This window comes from Gallus gallus, chromosome 2 (genome assembly GCF_016699485.2).
Source record: "Gallus gallus isolate bGalGal1 chromosome 2, bGalGal1.mat.broiler.GRCg7b, whole genome shotgun sequence".
Lineage (NCBI taxonomy): Eukaryota > Metazoa > Chordata > Aves > Galliformes > Phasianidae > Gallus > Gallus gallus.
Window position 1 is genome coordinate 31,696,084 of NC_052533.1, and position 20,383 is coordinate 31,716,466.

Here is a 20,383-nt window from a genome sequence, read left to right on the forward strand (position 1 = left end):
AGAGCAATTCAGAACCAGCTGCATTCACGCTTCCCTATTTCAAGCCGTACGTGATCCCAGTGTAACAGCTCAATAGGTACTCCAGTGTACCTTCCCTGGCATTTAATTTCCTTGTAGGCATCTAGGTTAAACTGCTGCCTTCTCTTTCCTGGCTGCCAATAAAATCAGCTGCAGAATCAAGATATACCGTTTTGTTTGAGATGCCTCTTGAAAGGAAACTTGCAGCTTGGCGCTGGCCCATAAGGGCAAGTGGGTGCTTAGCCAAAAAGTTAACCACCCTCAAAGACGAGCTCAGGATCCAGCACATACTTTTATTTTAAACTTGAGCCTCTCTCTTCAACAGCAGGGTTCAGAGAGAGTTTATTCCCGTTCTTTTACAAATAAACTTCTCCATATTGGTTCTATAACGTAGTTAATTCTCAACACTTTTATTACCCCGAGATACAGATGTTCTTCATGTACTCACAGAGTTGAGCAGCCAAGAGAAGCAGCTGATTTTACAATGAGCAGTACATGGGGATCAGCAGAAAATGCTGCCTCTGTTCAGCACCTACACAAATTGTAAATGTATTTGTTTTCAACTGAAAAAAAAAATTGTTATAAAAGCTCCTCAGAGATATAAGATGACCTACTACATGCTTTGGTTCTCAGTGATGCGAAGTATTTTAGTATATTCCCTTTGATGTGAGGCAGGATGGATTTAGAGACTAAAGGTCAAAACCCAAGCAGAGTTTTGAATTAGGATATGCCTCTGCTTTTGAACCACTGATCATCTATCACTTATTACGGGTGTATGTACAACTGTGATATTTGCAAAGTCGGATATGATAAGTTAATATGCCCTACAATGTATGTATTTTTCTGTTCATGGCTGTGCATCTGAGCTGTTACAGTGTATGTGGTTTAGCTCCTGTTTCTAATATTTAACCATTTCTTCATTCATTATATCTGAGACGTCAAATGTATCTGAGGAAAAAGAGAACACATGTTTTACAATAGGTAGAATGTGAAGCTGTAATTGAAAGGACTGAGAATGTACCTTGTTCGGTTATTGGTTACCTCTAGCAATTTACATAAGATTAACCCACCAGGTTTGTCTGAACTGCAGAAATTCTGAGAAAATGAAAGCGGGAATTGTCTGATATGTGCTTTGCTTTCAACTCCGTTGAACCATAACCTGACTTCTGTTTTACTAGAATATGTTTCCAGGCAAGGCAGAAGAATATGATCTGCACCAGCCACCATGCCAGCATCCTGCTGCAGATGTTCAATTCTATACCACATACTGATAACAAAAAATACTGTCCCTTTTGCTCTATAGAAGAAAGAAACAGGAATCCAAAGCTGCCATCTTTGTGATTCTGTGCACATTTCACTCCCTGTATACCTTCCCTTTATTTTTGGTAATCCTGAAAACATTAAGGAAAATAAAGCAAAGCAAGTCATTGAATGACTATAATAGTGACAGCATCGCTGTACCAGTCCTGGTATGTGAATTTTCTAAAGCTCTCCAGCCATCATTTGAAAATTTTGCTTCTTTAGGCAATACATATGCTCGAGTAATTCAAACCTCTCATATTACCAAGACCTAAAGTCCCTGAAAAGAGCAGCAAGAACGAGATTTGTATAGCACGAATGTATAGGAGCTATTCTTTGGAAAAGCGAAATATTATCTTCGGTACTATGGAAGAGAATCTAAATTCCTAATTTGATATGCAGTTCTCCTAGATTTGTAGAAGAGAATTTGAAGCCCATCTCACTTTTCTTCAAACTCTGTTGACATCAGAATAATTTGATCCTTCCCTTAAGTCCTATTGGCTTTCATTTATAAGTGGTATTAGAGTGTCATCAGCTGGTTCCAAGTACTGCTGCTTTTCCTCATGAGACAAGCAGTGCATTTTTGAAAGACATGCCTTGATAAGGACAGCATGGCTGACTTATGATTTAGAGGTAATAATATCATTAGAAATGCCAATTAAGCCATGTTCTCTTGCTCAGAGATAATTACTTAGTGCTAGAAGCGGCATCCATTTATCCAGTTACAGAACCAACAGACTTCAGGATCTCATATCAAATCCTCCTACTATTTTGCAGAACATCTCCTTCTATATTTTTACACAAGTAGGATCAGCCTTCCAAAGCAATTAGTAGCTCCATCTTTCAATACTTCTCCATCACATTCTATATAAGGAAAGGGAGGGTTTTATCACCTAAACAAGGTAAAACTTCTTATGAGTTTACCCAGACCCTTGCCCAACAGCAGCATGCACTGAAAGTACAGCATTTAAGAGTCTGCCAAAAGGTATGACTGATTACATCAGAACTGGGTACATGACTAGTTTGAGTTTCCAACTCAGGCAGCAGCTCATTCAGGAGCTGCTCTTAGACTATGTCCAAAACCAAAACGGCCTTAGTGGCCAAGACAGAGGTTCCTCTGAGCCAAGCACCCTATCTCCAGTAGAAACTTGTGGCAGATACTGGGAGTGCACAGCATTTTGAGGTGATGAAATCCATCATTTGCATATTGTCTGTTAAAGATCTTCTGTTAGTTTAAGCTAAAGGCTCTCGTTCAACATTTCATTCCATTTGTTCTTGTGTTACCAGAAATAAAAAATAATTTTCTGTTCTTCTTCTATGTACAAGTCATGATTTTATATCTCCTTATTATTTCCTCTGTTGATCATTTCTTTTGATGCCTGAGAATTACTAGTCTACATAGCTTTACCTGTAATTCTTTGACCATAGGACCAAACTTCTGGCTTCAAAGAATTCACATGCATAGGTCCTCCCCCTCTGATCTGTCGCATCTGAGGTTGCATCTGGAATACAGTTCTGGGCTCCTCAGTTCAAGAAAGACAGGAATCTTCTAGAGAAAAGTACCAAAGGTGATGAGGGGCCTGGAGCATCTTCTTTATGAGGAAAGGCTGGGTGACCTGGAACTGTTCAGTGTGGAGAAGAGAAGACTGAGAGGGGAATCTTATCAATGCTTATGAATGTCTAAAGGGCAGACATCAAGTGGATGGGGCCACATTCTTTTCAGTGGTGTGTAGTTATGGGGTAAGGGTCAATGGGCACATATTGGAACATAGGAAGTTCCATAAAAACCTATGGAAGAACTTCTTTACCGTGAGAGTGACAGAGCACTGGAACGGACTGTCCAGAGAGGCTGTGAGGTCTCTTATTGAGATATTCAAAACACACCTGGACACTTTCCTGTGTAACCTGCTGTAGGGAGCCTGCTTTAGCTGGGGGTTGGACTAGATGGTCTCCAATGGTCCCTTCCAACCTTCCTGATTTTGTGTCATTCTGTGAAAAGAAGAAAAAAATATATTTCACACTGTCCCTTTGAGATAAAGCACACATAAGCCTCCTGCAAGCCTCTTTTCTCCCTTACTGATGGTGAAGATTTTTTCTCAAATGTATTCTGAGGCCCCTTTACTTCTTATGTCCTGCACAAGTGTGTACTGGATATCTATTGATGTCCATGCTTCTCTGCTAGACATAATTCAGTGGGTGTCACTAATGAAAACATTTTCAACTCCTGCTAATAGTTACTCTTCAAAAGGGGGCAATTTTTAAAATGTCTTATTGGAAACTTCTAGTGGCTTGTTGCTTTGTAAGCACTAGGACCAAGACCATCACACTTACCATCTTTTGCAGTTGCCAAAGCATCAGAAGCAAACCTAAGACTGAAAAATTGCCTGTGTTAAACTCAGTCTTCCTCTTTCCTCTAGAATGTCACTAGTGATTATAGGGCAATGCAAGCTGAGCCAGTTGAAAATAAAACACTGGGGATTTTGTAGGGTGTTTCCATCCTTACCATTTCCTGGTGGCTAATACAGGCACTGGAGACATGGCCGGGTGTTACAGTCAGGAGAGCAGCAGCACTGATCCTTTTGCCAAGAGCCTGCAGTCAGAGCAGTGCCAACTGACCATGCACCTGCATGCCATATGCTTAATAGAAGGACAGAAATGGTCTCCGTTCCACTGACCAGCTTTAACTGGCTCCTTGGGTCTTTGGAAGTGTGCAAGCCTGATTTCCTGCCTCTGTGAAGGAAAACTGACAGACAAATGGGAATTTTCAAATACCAGATGCCCAAGCCTTCAGCTCCTTCTGAGGGTAAAACAACAGTGTCTCTTTACATTCCACTAAATCTGTCCAAATGATGTATTGTGATCAAACACATGATGAACCCTCAGACTTTTAAATTAATCAGTAGATTGTCAGCTGTCCTCTCTTTGAGCTGAAGTCAGAATCTAAAATAAGCCTGGTTTTGTTTTTGCATGGGGGCTTTAATAACAGACATAAATATTATGTGTATGGCAGGGAAGGCTGGGAGCTCCTGAATCCTACTAGAATTTGTGCTGGTGAGCCTTGATAGTCTGTCACTTGATTTACTTTAGTTCTTTCCTTGCTTTTGCTCAATTCATGAATAATATCTATATACAGATAATAAATAATCCAGTGAGTAATAGCTTTAGCAGTCTATGTTGCCCGTTGTGTCCCTTCTCTTCTCGTTGCACTATCCAGTGATTGTTTTCTTGGCTCACGTGCTCTCAAACCAAACAGAAATTTTGCACAGCATAGCATAATTCCTCCTTCATGTACTTTTCACCTAGCTCTTCCTCTGCTGAGGGAAAATAAATCAACTGCCATCTCCCGTGTCCGTGCTGTGGAGCTTGCAGTAAGAGGGTAACCTAATTGTACTTGCTGCAGGGCCATTGTTTGAGCTTCCGCTTTCCTCCCACAACAGCCATCATTAATGCCAGTTGATGTGTACCCCTTCCCAATTGCTTGGTGATATGTGTCTTAAAAAAAGCAGCTCCTATTGCTGCTCAGAGATTCTCACAAATCTTATTTTCTCTTGGTTCACACGATACGCATTGGGGCTTGCAGGACCAGAACACAATTCAAAGTTCAGGGAATTTCCTTCTGCTGTTCATTTAACCATAAATCAGTAAAAATTCCACAATATTCCTGATGGCAGAAAGAATAATATCCTGTTCTGGTGGCAGGCAATGACAGAACTACTTCATAGGCTGGGGTCTGGACTTTCCCCCAGGCAAACAATTTGTTGACCAATATCCTTCAGCACTGACTTAGCAGCAGTGTTCAAGTGCTGTGCCGCAAAACTGATGTTCACCAGCACTTATTAGGCAAAGTGTTTTCTGAAACTCAGAGAGAAACACAAAGACGGGTTTGGGACTCTACTTTCAAAAGACTGAGTCCCGTCACAGTATTTTTAGATCTCCCTTTCTCTTTGGTGTTTCATATATTGACGCATGCTGAATGTTTGTGAAGACCAAATAGCGGATATGAGCACAGTGAGGTGGTGGGTGGTGCATTTCAGTAGTGGTGACAGTGATGTGAAAAACAAGCCACGTTGTCAGCCATGCACAGCTGTCACACCATAGAAAGAAGAGACTCTCGATCATGTCATCCATGCAAACTGTCAAATTATGATCAGTAAACTGTGTATGGAGCTGAATATTGGCTTCAAAGCATTGGAAATGGTAATGGTAAGGTTGGAATATCATGAAGTTTGCATCAGGTGGGTCCCATGCATGCTCACACAGGAATAGAAAGAGCCCTGTATGAAAGTTTGTCAGGTCCTATTGAACCAATACAAGGCTGAAGGTGACAGTTTTCTGGATCACGCTGTTACTGGTGATGAGATGTGGTGTCACTACTACAAGCCAGAGTCAGAACAGCAGTCCATGGAGTAGTGACATTAATTCTCCATTAAAGAAAAATCAGCCATCAGGGATAAAGAGTAAGTGATAAAGAGTATAAGGAGTAGGTAAAGAGATGTGCACTGTTTTCTGGGATAGGAAGAGAATGTTCCTTCTGGATTTTTGGATTTCAGAGAAACCATTAACTCTGACCATTACATCTCAGCACTGACTGAGTGGAAGACTTTTACTGCCTGAGTCAGGATGGAAAAGATGACAACCTTTCTCTTGCAACATCATAACACCAGGCTCCTTCCCAGTTTGAAGACTGTGGGACATGTTGCCAGTCTTGGCTGGATTGTCTTACCACACCTGCCATATAATTTGGATTTAGCACCTTCTGTTTGTTTGAGCCAATGAAGATGGACTGTGTGGGCAACATTTTCCTAGCAGTGACTCTGTCCCAACTACGAATTTATCTGACCAAAAAAAATTAATTTGATTGTGATTTCTTCATTTTTTTAGGTTACTCTAAAGATACATGGAATGTAGAGATATCAAGTTATGGGTTATTCAGCATAAGATACCAAGAGACAGGAGAAGTAATAAATTAAACACTCAGATACCCAACCCCTGAGGAAGAGGAGATAACTAGACAGTAACGAAGAGCAGAACTCTTAGATCACTGATTGATAGCGCCATAAAGAACTTCTTAGTGCCTCAATGAGGCTCAGCCAGAGCTTTGTAACTGACTGTCATGGATCTCATAATAACCATGGGAAAGAGCAAACTTAAGATGGGATATTTGAGAGGACTTGTGGGATCACATAAAACTTAATATGGGATATTATAAATGGATATGGGAAAGTGCTAAACTTATCTGGGGATGTTTAGGGGAGGGCCAAAGACAGTCAAAGGAAGGGATCAAGATAGTTGAGAGAGTAACAAGCATGGGAAAATGAAGAAGAGTGAGATTAAAGGAGGTCCTTGCATGCAAATAATCTGCTGTTGCTGTTTATCTGGTTATGCCTTATGCCCGAGCATCACATTTTGCTCTGTTTTCTTGTTAATTAATAACTGTGTGCTTTCCTGTGTGAGTGTGCTCTCTATTTTTTGTGCTTACATATGACCCACTAGAAAATTTCAAGCTAATCTGGCTTGAAGGAGTAAGTAGAACATTCTGGATGCCGGCAATTCGAGATGGAAATTGGGTTCAATTGGATCCGTGAGTCTGAGAAGAGAATGATCAGGGCACTGGTTAATGGTGTGACACATTTGTTCGTGTGCGTGTGTGTGCACACAACCTTAATATGAATTTAAGGCTGGATTAGCTGCTGAGCAGAAGAGATGTGGAAGCTGTTCATAGGTCAGGAGGCTGGAGGGACCAGGGCTGTGTGAGTCAGCTGCTGGAGTGACCACAAGTCAAAAACAGCTGTTAGAGGGATCTGTTCACATATGTCTGGGAGGAAAACCTGCTAGCAAGCTCTGAATCTGATTGGCTTATGAATGAGAAGAGTGTCAGACCATTTTATGGTTGTGTGAATCCTGTTGGTGTTTACGTTGTTTCTTCAAATGTGTTGCTCTCGCCTGTTGGCAGTTAGCTGTGGCTGTGTAGTGTGTAGGAGGTATGTGTTGTGTGTGTTTTCAGAAATACCCAGTGCCACCACTGGCTGCACCTGCCATTAGGATAGTGAGACCTCTGGGGGCTGGGAGGTAGAATCCTATAGATCTTGAGTATAGTCCACCACAGTAGGGTTCTTCGAGGAAGTCTGAACTTATAGCATTCCACTTAGAATGGAATGTAATTTTAATAAGAAATATGAAATATAAGTATGGGCTTACAATGGAGTAGCCCCTTCTGCTTGTGTATCCAGTAGCAGTAATGTTCACATTAACAGAGGAAGCAGGTCTCCCACAGTGCAGATGTAGGATGTTAGGGGAGACATTATCTCACATATAAAAGAAGGTGTTTGCACTACAGCATGACTTTGGTTAAATGATATTCCTCTGTGGGTGTCCAAGAAGATTTTTTTTCTGACTAGTGGCCTTTCAGATTTATATCTAACATGACTCATAAACAACAGGAAAAGTGCTTCCTCTGCATTTTACTTGATTTTCTTCAGCTACATATGACACAAAGATACCGGTGATTTTGGTTCTACTTCTGTTTGTTATTCACACAGTAGGCTTCATTTTATTTGTATCATGCTTCTTTATTTGCACTATGTTTCTTTGAAATTTGCTCAAAATTCTTTCAATTCCACAGCTATTGTTTTTAAATTAATTTTTACAGCCAACAGAGTATCAGTCACACAGAAGTCACACAGAAGTAAATAGAATTTGTACTACGCCACCACTGAAGTAAACTGCTACAATGCTCACTACAGTTATCAATGCCTTAAACATCAATTGTTTGTACAGAATACACACATTACAACATAATAATAACGTAATACAGGTTTGCATTTCAGTTCTCATATACATTCCCTTCTCAAGATCCTTAGTTTTGAATACACGCTGCATCTTTTCCGAGTCTTTCAGTTTCCATCTTCATAACTTGATAACTTGAATGTGATCGTTAGAATTCACATCCCTAAAAATATCAGAAAAATAAAACCAAATCTGTTATAGTCAGGTGAGACAGTGAGAAAGGAATAAAAGAAATCCAATTAAATATGAAAGAACATTGTCTTCTGAAATATCAATGATCTATTCTGCCTGAACTTCCAATTTATGCCTATGTCAGAAGTAAATTGGGGTAGTTGGTTCCAAAATAAGTAGATAGTTCAGATTTAAAACAGCAGATATGAAAAGAACCATTATTGAAGAACTGTTATTTAAGAGCTATTTGAAATTATTCTTACAAATGGACAGAAAATATTTTTCCTATCCTAAGAAAATTTGGAGACATCAAAAAGATTTCTCATTTTATCTTGGAATAAAAAATCAAAATCTCAATCATTGCCTCAGTAGGACAGTCTGGAAAAAAATAGGTTTGAATGAGGAAAAGAACCATTTTTTTTCTGACCATTTCAACATGCTGCAATTAAGTTCTGAATTTTGACATTTCTGCTACTCTAATTTGCATATATTTAGAAAACAAGTGATTTTTAGATAACTTTATTGTGCTGAAATGGGATATTTTAATGATTGTTTTTCACTGAAGCTTTAAACTTTCCAGAATGAAAACTGACCTAAGATAATATTGCCAGACTTAACCTTTTCATAAGAGCTTTTTTGGCTTTGATTACTTGACATCTTCTCTTCAGCAAAGATTTCATGAGGAGAGATCTTGTAGAGGCTTTTTGATTTCATAAACTGCAAATCTTTCTTATGGCAATTTGACCTCATATGCTGAGAATCCCTGAGGAAGGCTGGCTATGTTTGATCATTGCTACGTTATGATTTAATATTCATTTTAATACATGGCTTGAACACTTGCAAAGTGTTACCTGGTTCAGACTCCTGGACACCTTGAGATAGATTGATGGGCACTGACTTCCCGAATCTCTGTGGCAGATTTAGAAGGGATTGAATAGAACTTCTAGCAAGTGGAGATCTCCCAAGCCTGTACGATAAATTTGGAGCACGCCTAGATAGGCTCTCTCCAAAAGCTCTTCCAAATCTCAAAGGCAAATAAGCACTCGGCCTAATGCTTCTTTCTTCTGGATTGCTTCTTCCAAACCTAAGAGGTAAATTAGCAACTGAATTTGGCACTTTGTTTACTGTAGGGGTGTTCACTTTAAGGAAATTTTTTGATCCCCAGTCTTTCATTTCTTCAAAATTCAGACTCCTCTGCTTTTCCTCCAAGATACTGTCTTTAATCTAAAGAAGAAGAAAAAAAGAAAAAAAAGTGTGTCATTCCAGCTACTGATCAGACAAAGTATTTATTTTCATATCTCCTTAGAAAACTGCTGGATAACACATTCTTTTCTATTATCTAATGCTTTCTAGCTGTATTTGCTGAACTCCATTCTAGTGTGGATTACTTCATTTGGAGATGTTGTGAACCTTTTCAATCCACTGGCCTCAAGAACACATCTTCGTATCATCTTCCACAACTGTTCAAATGAAGTCAATTGGAAACATTGCTGGTTGTTAGTGTTGGTAACTCTGCCATCAGCTTTGTGTGGACAGAAATAGTTATCATGTCCACATTTGCTAATATCACTGATCAAAGTTGTCTGTGGGGAAGATGCTGGCTATAGTTTTGACTTGATATCAGCCTCTTGCTCATCTGGTCTGGATGAACAGGAGGATGGGCCAAAACATCTGGAAGTGTACCTCATTTCTTCCTGGGCATGGGGTGGATGCTTCTGACCCAACATCTTAGTGAGCTAACTAAACAAATGGAAAGTATTTGAGTCAAGTCCATGTAAATGCTCTTCTGGCCTTGCAGCATAGAAGTTACACTGAGCTTTAAGTTGCTTTGATGCTCCATTAGTACTCAAGACACAACAGTAGCTTCTGGGCTGTCAGAGCCAAGAAGCACAAAATCTACTTTTTGTGGCTATGGTAAAGAGCTTACCTCAGTATGTTATCCATTTCATGATGTCAAATGCAGCTGCTACCTGAAAAATTACTGTATCAATGTGACCCGTAGCTATTCATCAGTGTTTCCTCCCTGGGTGTATTGAAAATCACTCCAAACAATTTTTTTTTTTTGGTGACAAAAATAATTTTCTCTTCCTTAGCAGAGAAAATATGATTTTTCCTTCAGCTGAAGACACAAATTCTACTAATCTTAATTTCAATTTCCTATCTACGTTTTCTGGCTTCCCCCGCTACTGGGAGAGGAGAATGAACCATTCTAGTTCATACTCCATGATTAAAATGTTAAGCAAATGATGTCTCTGATTGCACTTGTGCACCTGAAGTGTATCAAAGAGAGATCTAAAGAACAGGAAATTTCACTAAAATAATTAAAGGTGTGTTTTGGCTTGAAGGATCTTTATTACACTAATGATGATGAGACAAAAAGAAAGGTTGGTTTTTATTTCCCAGGGAGTATTTGCAGGATAGACAAGAAAAAATGCACACAGATGAACTGTGCAAATTTGATCTGGCATCTACTGAGATATAACAAATGTGCAACCCTGCAAGGATATTTTTATAGCCAATTTCCAGAATAGAATTTTAAGTCTATTAACTACACTAGATTTATAATGATCTCTGTTTATCATTATCCTTTGAATATTACAAGCATGCCTTTATTAATTTTGGATTAATAATGCATTTGTTATATTACGTGCATAAAATACGTGACAGGAATGCTAACTGAGGCCCCACTGTGTAAGTAAGAAACATGTCAGAAAAAGTCTCTCCTATCGCAAGGCTGGATTGCAAGAAAATTGAAACATGCATTGATTTACACAGTATGTGTATGGCAGCAAATGACTTTCCTGAAAATTCTCTCCACAAGGCTTTTTTATACTGCACTGTGTAGTGCCATACACTGCGTAATGAAGTTAGGAGAGCCTTTATCGAAAAATTCAGTGCTCAGGGTTTGACCCACAGTTCCCCCAAATGCTACCTCAGTAATACAAATCTTACCTCGTAATATTTATCATCATCTTCTTCTCTGCTCTCCAGGCTGGATTTCATTAGTTCATCTAGGCACATACCATGCGGTGTTAGAAACGCCACTGTAGCCAAAGTAAGCAGAATAAACTTCTGGGTTGAAATGACTTCCATTTCTCTCAAATGGAGCTTAGTTAGAAAGATCAGGATCTCTACAGAAAAGCAAGCTGTCATCATTTTATATGATCAGAAAACAAAAAGGTGTTGTTTCCTATGACATCAATCTCAAGAGCATAAATTCTTAATATTAATTAGGGAAGTAATTTGAATGTATTTGAAGAATGTTGGGAATTTCTTTTGTGAACCTTTTTAATCAACATAGCTTCTTGTTAGCTGACTTTACAGATATTTTCTTCTAATGAAATGTATCTTAATTAGCTAAATTTGAAAGCCATAATACAACAGCTGCAATGTATCACAACTATTTGTATACAAAACCACCTTACTTCTTTCTTTTGTTTCAGTGTCCTCAGAAGTACTATGAAAGAAGGCTTTTTCCATGTATGTATTCTTTAGTAGTCCTTTTGGATCACATAATGGTTTTTTTTTTGGTGGCATACAACTGAAGACATTTGACCCACTGAAATCAAGTGCTGTGTACTGAGGTTGCTGATCAGATTGTAAGAGGTATTTTCCACCAGTGAGACCTATTGACGTACATAGTGTCTATACTCTAAATGTGAATGTTAATTTGCACTCAGACTGAGGTAGGAACATGTTTTTAAAATCCTGCCCATCACTTACATTTTTAGACATTTCAAAAGTTGTGTTAGTTTTTATGTTCTTAAGGCCAAATTTCCAACAGCAGTTTTTAAAAAGGCTTCTGCCACTTTGCTGCGTGTGATGACAGCACTGGACTGCCTGTGCTTGCTCTGTCCTGGAACGTGATTCAGGCTGCATATTAAACGTGCCCTTAAGGCACATGCTGAACTGATTGCTAGGTAGGCCAGTAAGCCAAGCTGCCACAGGAAAGCATATTGTGTTGTTCTCCCATTTGTTATATTTAAAATCTGAAAAAGATTGCCCAAATCTCTTACGTTAATACTTAAAATCAACTGCATAAGGAGAAATCTGCTCATGGTAGTTATTCAGATTGGTAAATTGGACTCTAGACAAGTTCATAGTATTTACTGTGCTGCAGATCTGACACATTTGGAAATAAACTCATTTTAGAATTAAGTATGGGTTTAAAGCTGTGTGGCACATGTGGAGTCATTTCTGCTTCAGCTTCTCTGAAATGAAGATCCTGGAGGCTTTAAACTCAGTATTTGAGTTAAAAATTCTCCCTCAGGACTCATGAGTACCATGATTCATGTGCAGGAAACTGCTCTGATAGAATCATAGAGTCATTTGATTTGGAAGAGACCCTTAAAGATCATCTAGTCCAACACCCCTGCAATGAGCAGGACACCTCTGGCTGGATCAGGTTGCTAAGAGCTTCCTCCACTCCTCTGGGTAAATTGTTCTAGTGCCTCACCACTCCCACCGTAAAAGAACTTCTTCCTTATGTCCAATCTCATTTTTCCCTGTTCTAGTTTGAAACCATTTCCCTCTTACTGTGAAACCATTTCCCAGTTCCTGTAACTACATAAGAGGAAGCACTAAACATAAGTTGTGTAGTAGGGCTACATTCTAGTGAAGCATCTGGCATGTCACCCTGAAGTAGCAGGAAAAAGTGGACTAAATAGGCTGTGTGTCTCGTCTTACCTGGTAAATCCTGAGAAATACTGCTCTCTCAGCGTAGCTTCAGTGCCAGCCCACCTGCTGCTGCTCCCTGTGCTTGTTCCAGATAAATGGTGTAACTGCATCAGAGGGGTGCTGAATGCCTTCCCTTGAGTTCTCCGAACTAGGGGTTCAAGCTCAGGAATCAGGTGTAATCCTGTCCCTGAGATAAGGACCACTAGATTTTCAGACACTAAGGCGTTAATTTGCTGTGTCATCCATTCCTCCAGCAGGGCTGAGACTGTGGGGGTCAACCAAGCAGAGTACTGGCTTGGGAGCACAGCTGTGTGAGGGGAGCCATGTGTGGGGACCTGTCCAGGTGTCTTGCTACCGGTATCTAAGGTGAATCTGTCAGATACAGTGTGTAGGGATGTGTCCCCTTTCCCAGAGAGAAATCCTGTTCACAGAGCTGGAAGTGGAAAAGTTGTAGTTTCTCTCAGGTGGAGAGATTGTGGAAGATTCTGCACATTTTTTATGTGACAGGAGAGCATCAAATTGATAAATTATATGAGAATGGTATTAGAGAGCTAATTAGGAGTCCTTGTGAGAAAAGAATACATTTTAATTAGTCACTGCCTTTTGTATGCAGCTTTCCCTTGTTGTTATAGACATTATTTGCATTCATTTTCTCTTTGTTCCTTTGCTGTGTGTTTGCCTTCTGGCCCTGTCTGACAGCAGAAAAGGTTGGGTTCAAAGATCTGAGGCTTCCTTCAGAAAACTGTTGGAAAAAATGAAATGCTACGGGAAAATAAGCACAGTTCTGCACCGAGGCAGTGCTTTGCCATGCAACCTCTGAGCCTGTTGTACAAGATGTGGTTTTGGAGTGGGATGTGGTGGATGGGAAAAGGAAAAGATACTTGACCAGTAAAGATTAATGAAGCCTAGTTCTTGGTATTTATTTACATACACATCCTCTTATAGGAAGTAAGAAGGCATCATCTCCCCTCAGAGTGCCTTGGTAACAGCCCTCCTCTCAGAACAGGTGAACCCTTTTTTTTTGGAAAATAATAAATATTCTTGGGGTGGAATGGAGATTTGGGAGTGCTAGAAACCAGGCCAAATTCTTTGGAAAACAGAGGGAATAAAAGGAGGACCTCAAAAGGAACCTGTGTCCTCTTGGTGCTGAGGCAGGTTGGGGCAGCAGTTGCCTCTTTTCACTGAGGACTGAGTGTGAGTTTCTGACTCTCTGGAGCCTCATGCCATTGGGCTTCCATCTGTGGGAACAGATGGATTTTCCAAATTCCTTTTCTTTATGCTAACAATAAAAACAATAATGAATGCAATTCCTGTGCTAATATCTATTGAACATGTGGTCATTTACCATTTGGTTTTCCTTTAAGTTACTGCTGGATTATGAACTTCTCCTGATCAATGGTTTTTCAATTAGCTATGTGGAAAATTTTGATCTCTAAACAAAATGGAATTGGCAAGATCCAAATACTCTCCTGCACTGTTTGGCACAAACACAAATTCTGCTTTCCCTAGACAGAATACGAAAAATTATTGCTGTTTTCTAAGATGTATTAGCTTTTCCTGGCATTCAGTTTGTCTCCTACGTGTGTTGATTTTCTAAGACAATGAACAATGAAGTTTTCAGGTCTTTTGCATGCCAGGCAGTCAGAGAGTTGTACATACCCTGTACTTTCTCATGAGTTAATTTTCCTCTGATGGCACTACAGCATGAACTCTTTGGAAATTTCAAGTCAAGCAGTTATGATGACTGATTGTTATCTTTCCTGTGATGGGACTTCTCAGGCCCAAGAGCTCAAGTACAAGAAGAGATAGTAAGAGCAGTCCTTATCAGTGTGACTACAAATTCTGCCGTGTTTAGACCATCTTCAGTAGTGGCATAGGCTGGCCAAGATGACTTGGAACGTAGGGAGAATCCTGGGGTGACTTATTAAAATGATTTATTTTGAGAGGGAAAACAAATTCATTGGTGGCACAATGCTGGGGAAGAGGGCTGCCTATACCTGAACTGCTCCAGCACGATCCACACAGAGTTCAGATTAAGGCGTATGGGGGCCTCTAAGTACTGTTAAAAACAACTTCGGTGTCCTAGCCTCTTGCCCCAGACTTATTTTGTCTTGCTGTCTCATGTCACTCATCAGCCAGGCTATTCAGAGGACTTGACCATAACTGAACTCATGCTCTGAAAATTCCCCAGGCAGTTAAATAGGAATGAGCCCACCTCTCTGCATGTGAAGTAAGCTTCACAGAGCCAATTTTAAGAGTTTTCCTGCAGGTGTATGTTAGAAACAAGGACAAGGAGGTGCTTGCTTCTTCTCTCCATTTAGTGTAGGTAGGCATAGGTAAGAGCATTTATTTTAACTTACCGGTACAACAATAAGGTCTATCTGGTCTGTGATGGGTGATACAGTAACTTGATGTATACCTACTTTAAAAATTTGACCTTAAAATGTAATTAGTAGTAATGGCATGAGTAGCTCAATTTCATAAACAACTCAAGGTACAGTAAATTATTTTATTCCAGTGAAAGAACAAGTTTTAATATTGTTCTTTCTGTTTCTTATAATAATATAGTGATAAACCCTTATCTATTATTAACATATTTTGTGAAAATTACATGTTATATGACTCATGCCACCAATAAGCATCTGCACATTTCCATAATGATAAATCATTCATTATATATTCATTTTGTCGTTATGTGTTATATGACCTATTCTATGGCTCATTTTGAAGTAAGAAGATTTAAAAATGTATAATTTTTTTCATTGGCAAACAATTCCATTTGTTTTTCAACCTCTCCTATGGAATGCGATACTGAGTTGTGCTGGCATCGCTATGTTGTGCTCCAGTTACGGTATGCAATTCAAGGTGTATTTACCTGTAATATATATGGATATAAGCATATTCATACCTTTACTGCAGTCAGTGTCCTGACACTGTAAATGCATGTAGGCCTAGTTTCCCTGTCATACACAGAATAAATATTTAAGTGATCAGAAGAACCAGTGAAGCTTGGTTTCCCATGACTTTGTGACCGTAGCGTAAATGCCAGTGCAGATTCTCTGAAGTACATTATGGATTAGCCTTACTGCAGGATCTTTGCATGAACAATATGTCTGTCCTCTCTTGCCTTGTGTGTTATCAAGACATAGAATTTCAGTGACACTTCAACCATGCCAAATTCAACTGAACTTAGCTTGCAGATTTGAAAGTTATAACGGGTCATTGACAGACACACATTTCTGCACAGAGAAACAGATTTGCCTCATTTCATTAGGAAACTAGTACTAAATCAGGAAAGGCTCGGGTGAAGTACAACAGGTATAGAGCCTCAAAATCTGTTCAATTACTATGGGCATGGTGAGAGTTTCTATCCTTATTAATGAGACATCATGTCAGCTTTGGTGATTTTGAAAGGAAATTAGGAAATTTATTCTTCTATGAAGGCACTCTTCTTTCTGTAGGATGGATTGGCAAGGAAAAAACCCCACAACTTGGTGAAACTACTCCCTCTGAATCACACCTTTTCTTTTAAACCAGATGTTCAAGTAGCTCTGAGCTTTCCTATTAGCTGGGCCGTAGTAGACAAAAGACAAATGCATGCAAACATCAAGGTATAAATAATCTTACTTTAAGGCTAGCCCTTATGAATCAGTCTACAGTGTCCAAAGATATTTCCACCTTCATCAGCTAAATCCAGAATATATCTATATAACTTCACATTTTAATGTTCTTTTTCCTTCAGCTTTTGGAGCAGCAGAACAGCATGGGAGACAGAAAACAGTAACAGGCTTAAGTTATTAAGGTTACAGTCTGAAAATGACTTAATCTTCCTGTTTAAAAAGGTGTGATCAATAATTTAAGGTTAGACAGGTTCATCAATTATACATTGGTGTTTGTAATGAAATAAACATGCTTTCAATAGCATTTGGGATATAAATGCATTTTTCTTTTTTACTAACAGCTCTGTAGAGTGTAATACTGTACTTACCAATCTAATACAGTGTGTAGCAGCTCTAGCCCATTCTTGTATATTAAAAATTAAACCTCTTTACCATACATTATTAAAAGTGCTTTGGTTGGCTGCAAATCAAAAAAGACTTCATAAAGTCCTATAAGAGAAGAAAGAAAAATCTGATTAAATCTAGGGTCCACAGGCAGCAATGGAAAGCACACAAGAAAAAAGAAAAAAAAACAATATTAATTCTGTTGTCTTAAAAACTCTTTCATGTCTTTAAAAGCATCACTAGCAGCTTTAATTCAAGTTAACTATTAACCGAGGTACTTCTAGCAGATTCATTATTCCACACTTCCCCTTTCATTTTTCAGTTAGGAACCTGTATTCATTACAGATACCCACGTCTTTTTCCCTGTTCTTCCCTTTTTCATGACTTTTTTTTTTTTAGAAATATGGCGCTCATCTAATGGCTCCCTTATGTCTTCTAGAAAAACACTGAAGAACATGAAGATTGCACAATTTGTTAGCTGGGTTGTGGATTGCAAAGTCTGATTTTCAATTTGGGAAAAATGTAGGCAACTTAGAAGAAGAAGAAAAAATAAAGGAAAACACCTGTAGGAAGAAAGAGTGCATGCATTTTACTGACATAGCTGGAGAAGGAAGAAGGTCTGGCTGATCTGAGGCCAAATTTCTCTCTCTTTCTTTCTTCATGCAATTTTCCAAAGGGAAGTGAGAGAAAAATCTCTTCTTTTCACCCTTGCTTTTTCTTTGACAGTGATGTTAGGCAGTAACCTGAAACAGGAAGTAGGATTTCAGTGGGAAGTACTGAACTTTGCAAGTCGTGGTGGAGGAGGTGACTGTGTCATCAAGTAACCTTGAGCTGAGCATTAACTATGAGGTTGGCAACATCTCTTTACATTGTAAGAAATTAATAGGGAATGCCACTCTTCTCCACTATTTTCCTTCTCTATTTCTTATTTAAATGGCCTGGGCATACCTGTTCATCTGAGAAACAGGTACGACTGGGTGCTGGAGCACATGTACTGTCAGTTCTGTAGCATTTCAAAACCATTTCACAAAGTGCCCAAATTTATGAGTATCGATCCTGCTTGGAGTCACCAGTAGGGCCCAACATTTCTGTCATAGGCTGACAATGGCCTGAGGTCACATTTAAATTCTTGATATATTGGCTTGGACATCAGATAAATGCATACTAGAGGAAGCACTCTTCCTCAAAATCTTTATCAAATTCCAAGTCAGCTTATTGCCACACAGTTGTCGAAGTATTGTGCAGATTTTCTTAGAGACAATCTGATCTACCCACAGATGTCCCTGTTCATTGCAAGGGAGTCGGATTAAATGGCCTTTAAGAGTCCCTTCCAACTCAAATGATTTTACGATTCTCTGAAAATCAGGGGATTTTAGCTGTGGTAGCAAAGGAGTGATAATGGCAGGTGCTGCATGGTAGGGGAGATGGGAGGGCTGCCTATGATGCCTGTGGATGAATCAGAGCAAGAGGCAGAAGGAGTAAGAGCAGGAACTGTATTGTATACCTGGAGAGCCTGTGCAGGGCATTGATCCAAAGCACAGATTCTTGCTCTATAAAGTGTAAGAACTGAGTAAATTTTGAGTTATATGGCTATAATTGCAACACTGGATTGTGCTGACTGTATAAGGCCACTTGAGTTTTGCTATTACAGTTTATGACATCACCACAATCCCCGTGTCGATTTACAGCAGTGTAATTTTTTACAGTGAGCTGTTTATTTTTCTATTTACAGCAGTGCATCATTGGAGATACTGATAACACTCACCTAACTCCATCATGTAGTTCCCTACATTCTTGCATATTCTTTTTTGCAGAAAAGATTAAAGCCATTCTTTAGGAGCAGACTGCTCCTACAGGGGGGAAAGCTGCATCATCTGCCTCTCTTTGTCTCTGTAAAGACTGTTTAATTTAGCAACTGTTTGTCCAGACACAGGAAGGCATAATGACTACCAATCTCACACGGCGGTATGACAAACAGCTGTATGACTCCCACAGTCATGTATTTTCTTTTCTCCTTCTTCCCCCCTGCTGCATATTAATTTCTCAATTAAGGTTCATCTCACTCGCCTCTTGCACAGGATGCCACCATAATAGAAGGCTGAGGGGTGGCCAGCATGGTGTGTTTCAGGCAGAAACAGGGCTTGGTCCTGACCCCACACTACTGCAACCCCATGGATTTGGGTTCAGAACAGATGGACTTAACAGTTAATTTGATTAGTTGTGTGTATGGCAGGGAGGTAATCACAGGGAGAGGAGGAGAACACGGTAGGTAGCTAATTTAAGTGTCATGCTCCAGGCTGCTGCAGTGTGACAGCCATGTTCTGCTCTGCACGTAATTGTGCCAATTATTTAGTGCAAACAGATAACTTGCGTCTAACAATGAACTCAACGGGACATCCACCCATTGTACCCTGAGAGTGGGACAGCACAAACGTGGCAGCAGTGCTGGGCAGCTATTTAGGAGAGTTAAAAGGATTTGAATGCAGAGGTAGGGGATGCCCAGAAGCCTTTGACTGTGATGGAAGTAGTCGACCTTGGCATTCAGAAAACTCAGAGTCCCTACTTACGTCTATCAGTATGACTTGCAATGATTTCACTGAAGGTCACAAAGTTTGTCTGTGCCCACAACCTCTGTCTCCACAAGCAAACTGATTGGTGTATATTGGACAAGTCTGCAGGACCGTGGTTTTAGATGAACACAGATTAACAGATTGGACTTCTGTTATGAATACTAAGTTATCTTCAGTTCTACTCCAGAAAATTACCACTGCAGAGTCACAGGATCTGCCACACGTGGGAGATTTTTTTGTTTCTCTTTGTTCTGAGCAATGAGACACTAAATTTGAAGCATGGTAGTCATTTAGTTTTATTTTCATTATGGGATGTGAAGAAATATGCTAACAAATCCATCTTGATATAGCCCTGCTTTGAGCCCTGCAAAGACATTCAACATCAGACTTTTGTTTAGAAAAATCAACCGTGCATCCCCATTCTTGACATTAAATCCACTGATTTTGATCATAGTTCATGTTTTCAGGATGTAGTTTTAATCAAATACCTAAAAGCTAAGATGGCCAGACATTAACAGACATTAGCTCATGCCCTTCTAAACACTGGTCAATACAATACATACTGCAGTTTCAAATGAGCCAGTTTTTGTCAGAATTTTGTGTACTCTATCCCAGGTTAGCTTATGGTAGTGCCTAAAACAACACAGCATTTTCTAGATTTTAGTTATGTACAGACCTTCAACGTTGGTAAAATATCTAAATTAGGATATTATGCAGAAAAGTATCCAAATTAAGATATTGTGCAGTTTGTTTATCATTCCTTTGGTGCACACACTGCTGTACACTGAAAAAACGACAACAAAAAAACAGCTTTAAAGGATTTATTCAGCATTCTCTCAATTTAACCACATGGGGGCA

At 39.4% G+C, this 20,383-nt stretch overlaps 1 protein-coding gene across 1 annotated transcript; it reads right to left on the minus strand.

Annotated features, from left to right (window-relative positions):
- Positions 1–7,847: 7,847 nt before the first annotated feature.
- Positions 7,848–11,405, minus strand: NPVF (neuropeptide VF precursor). The gene is given in 3 exon segments (NM_204363.1): positions 7,848–8,266; positions 9,126–9,498; positions 11,227–11,405. Coding segments are annotated over 3 exon segments (522 nt in total). The 5' UTR covers positions 11,368–11,405; the 3' UTR covers positions 7,848–8,258.
- Between the last annotated feature and the right edge of the window lie 8,978 nt (positions 11,406–20,383).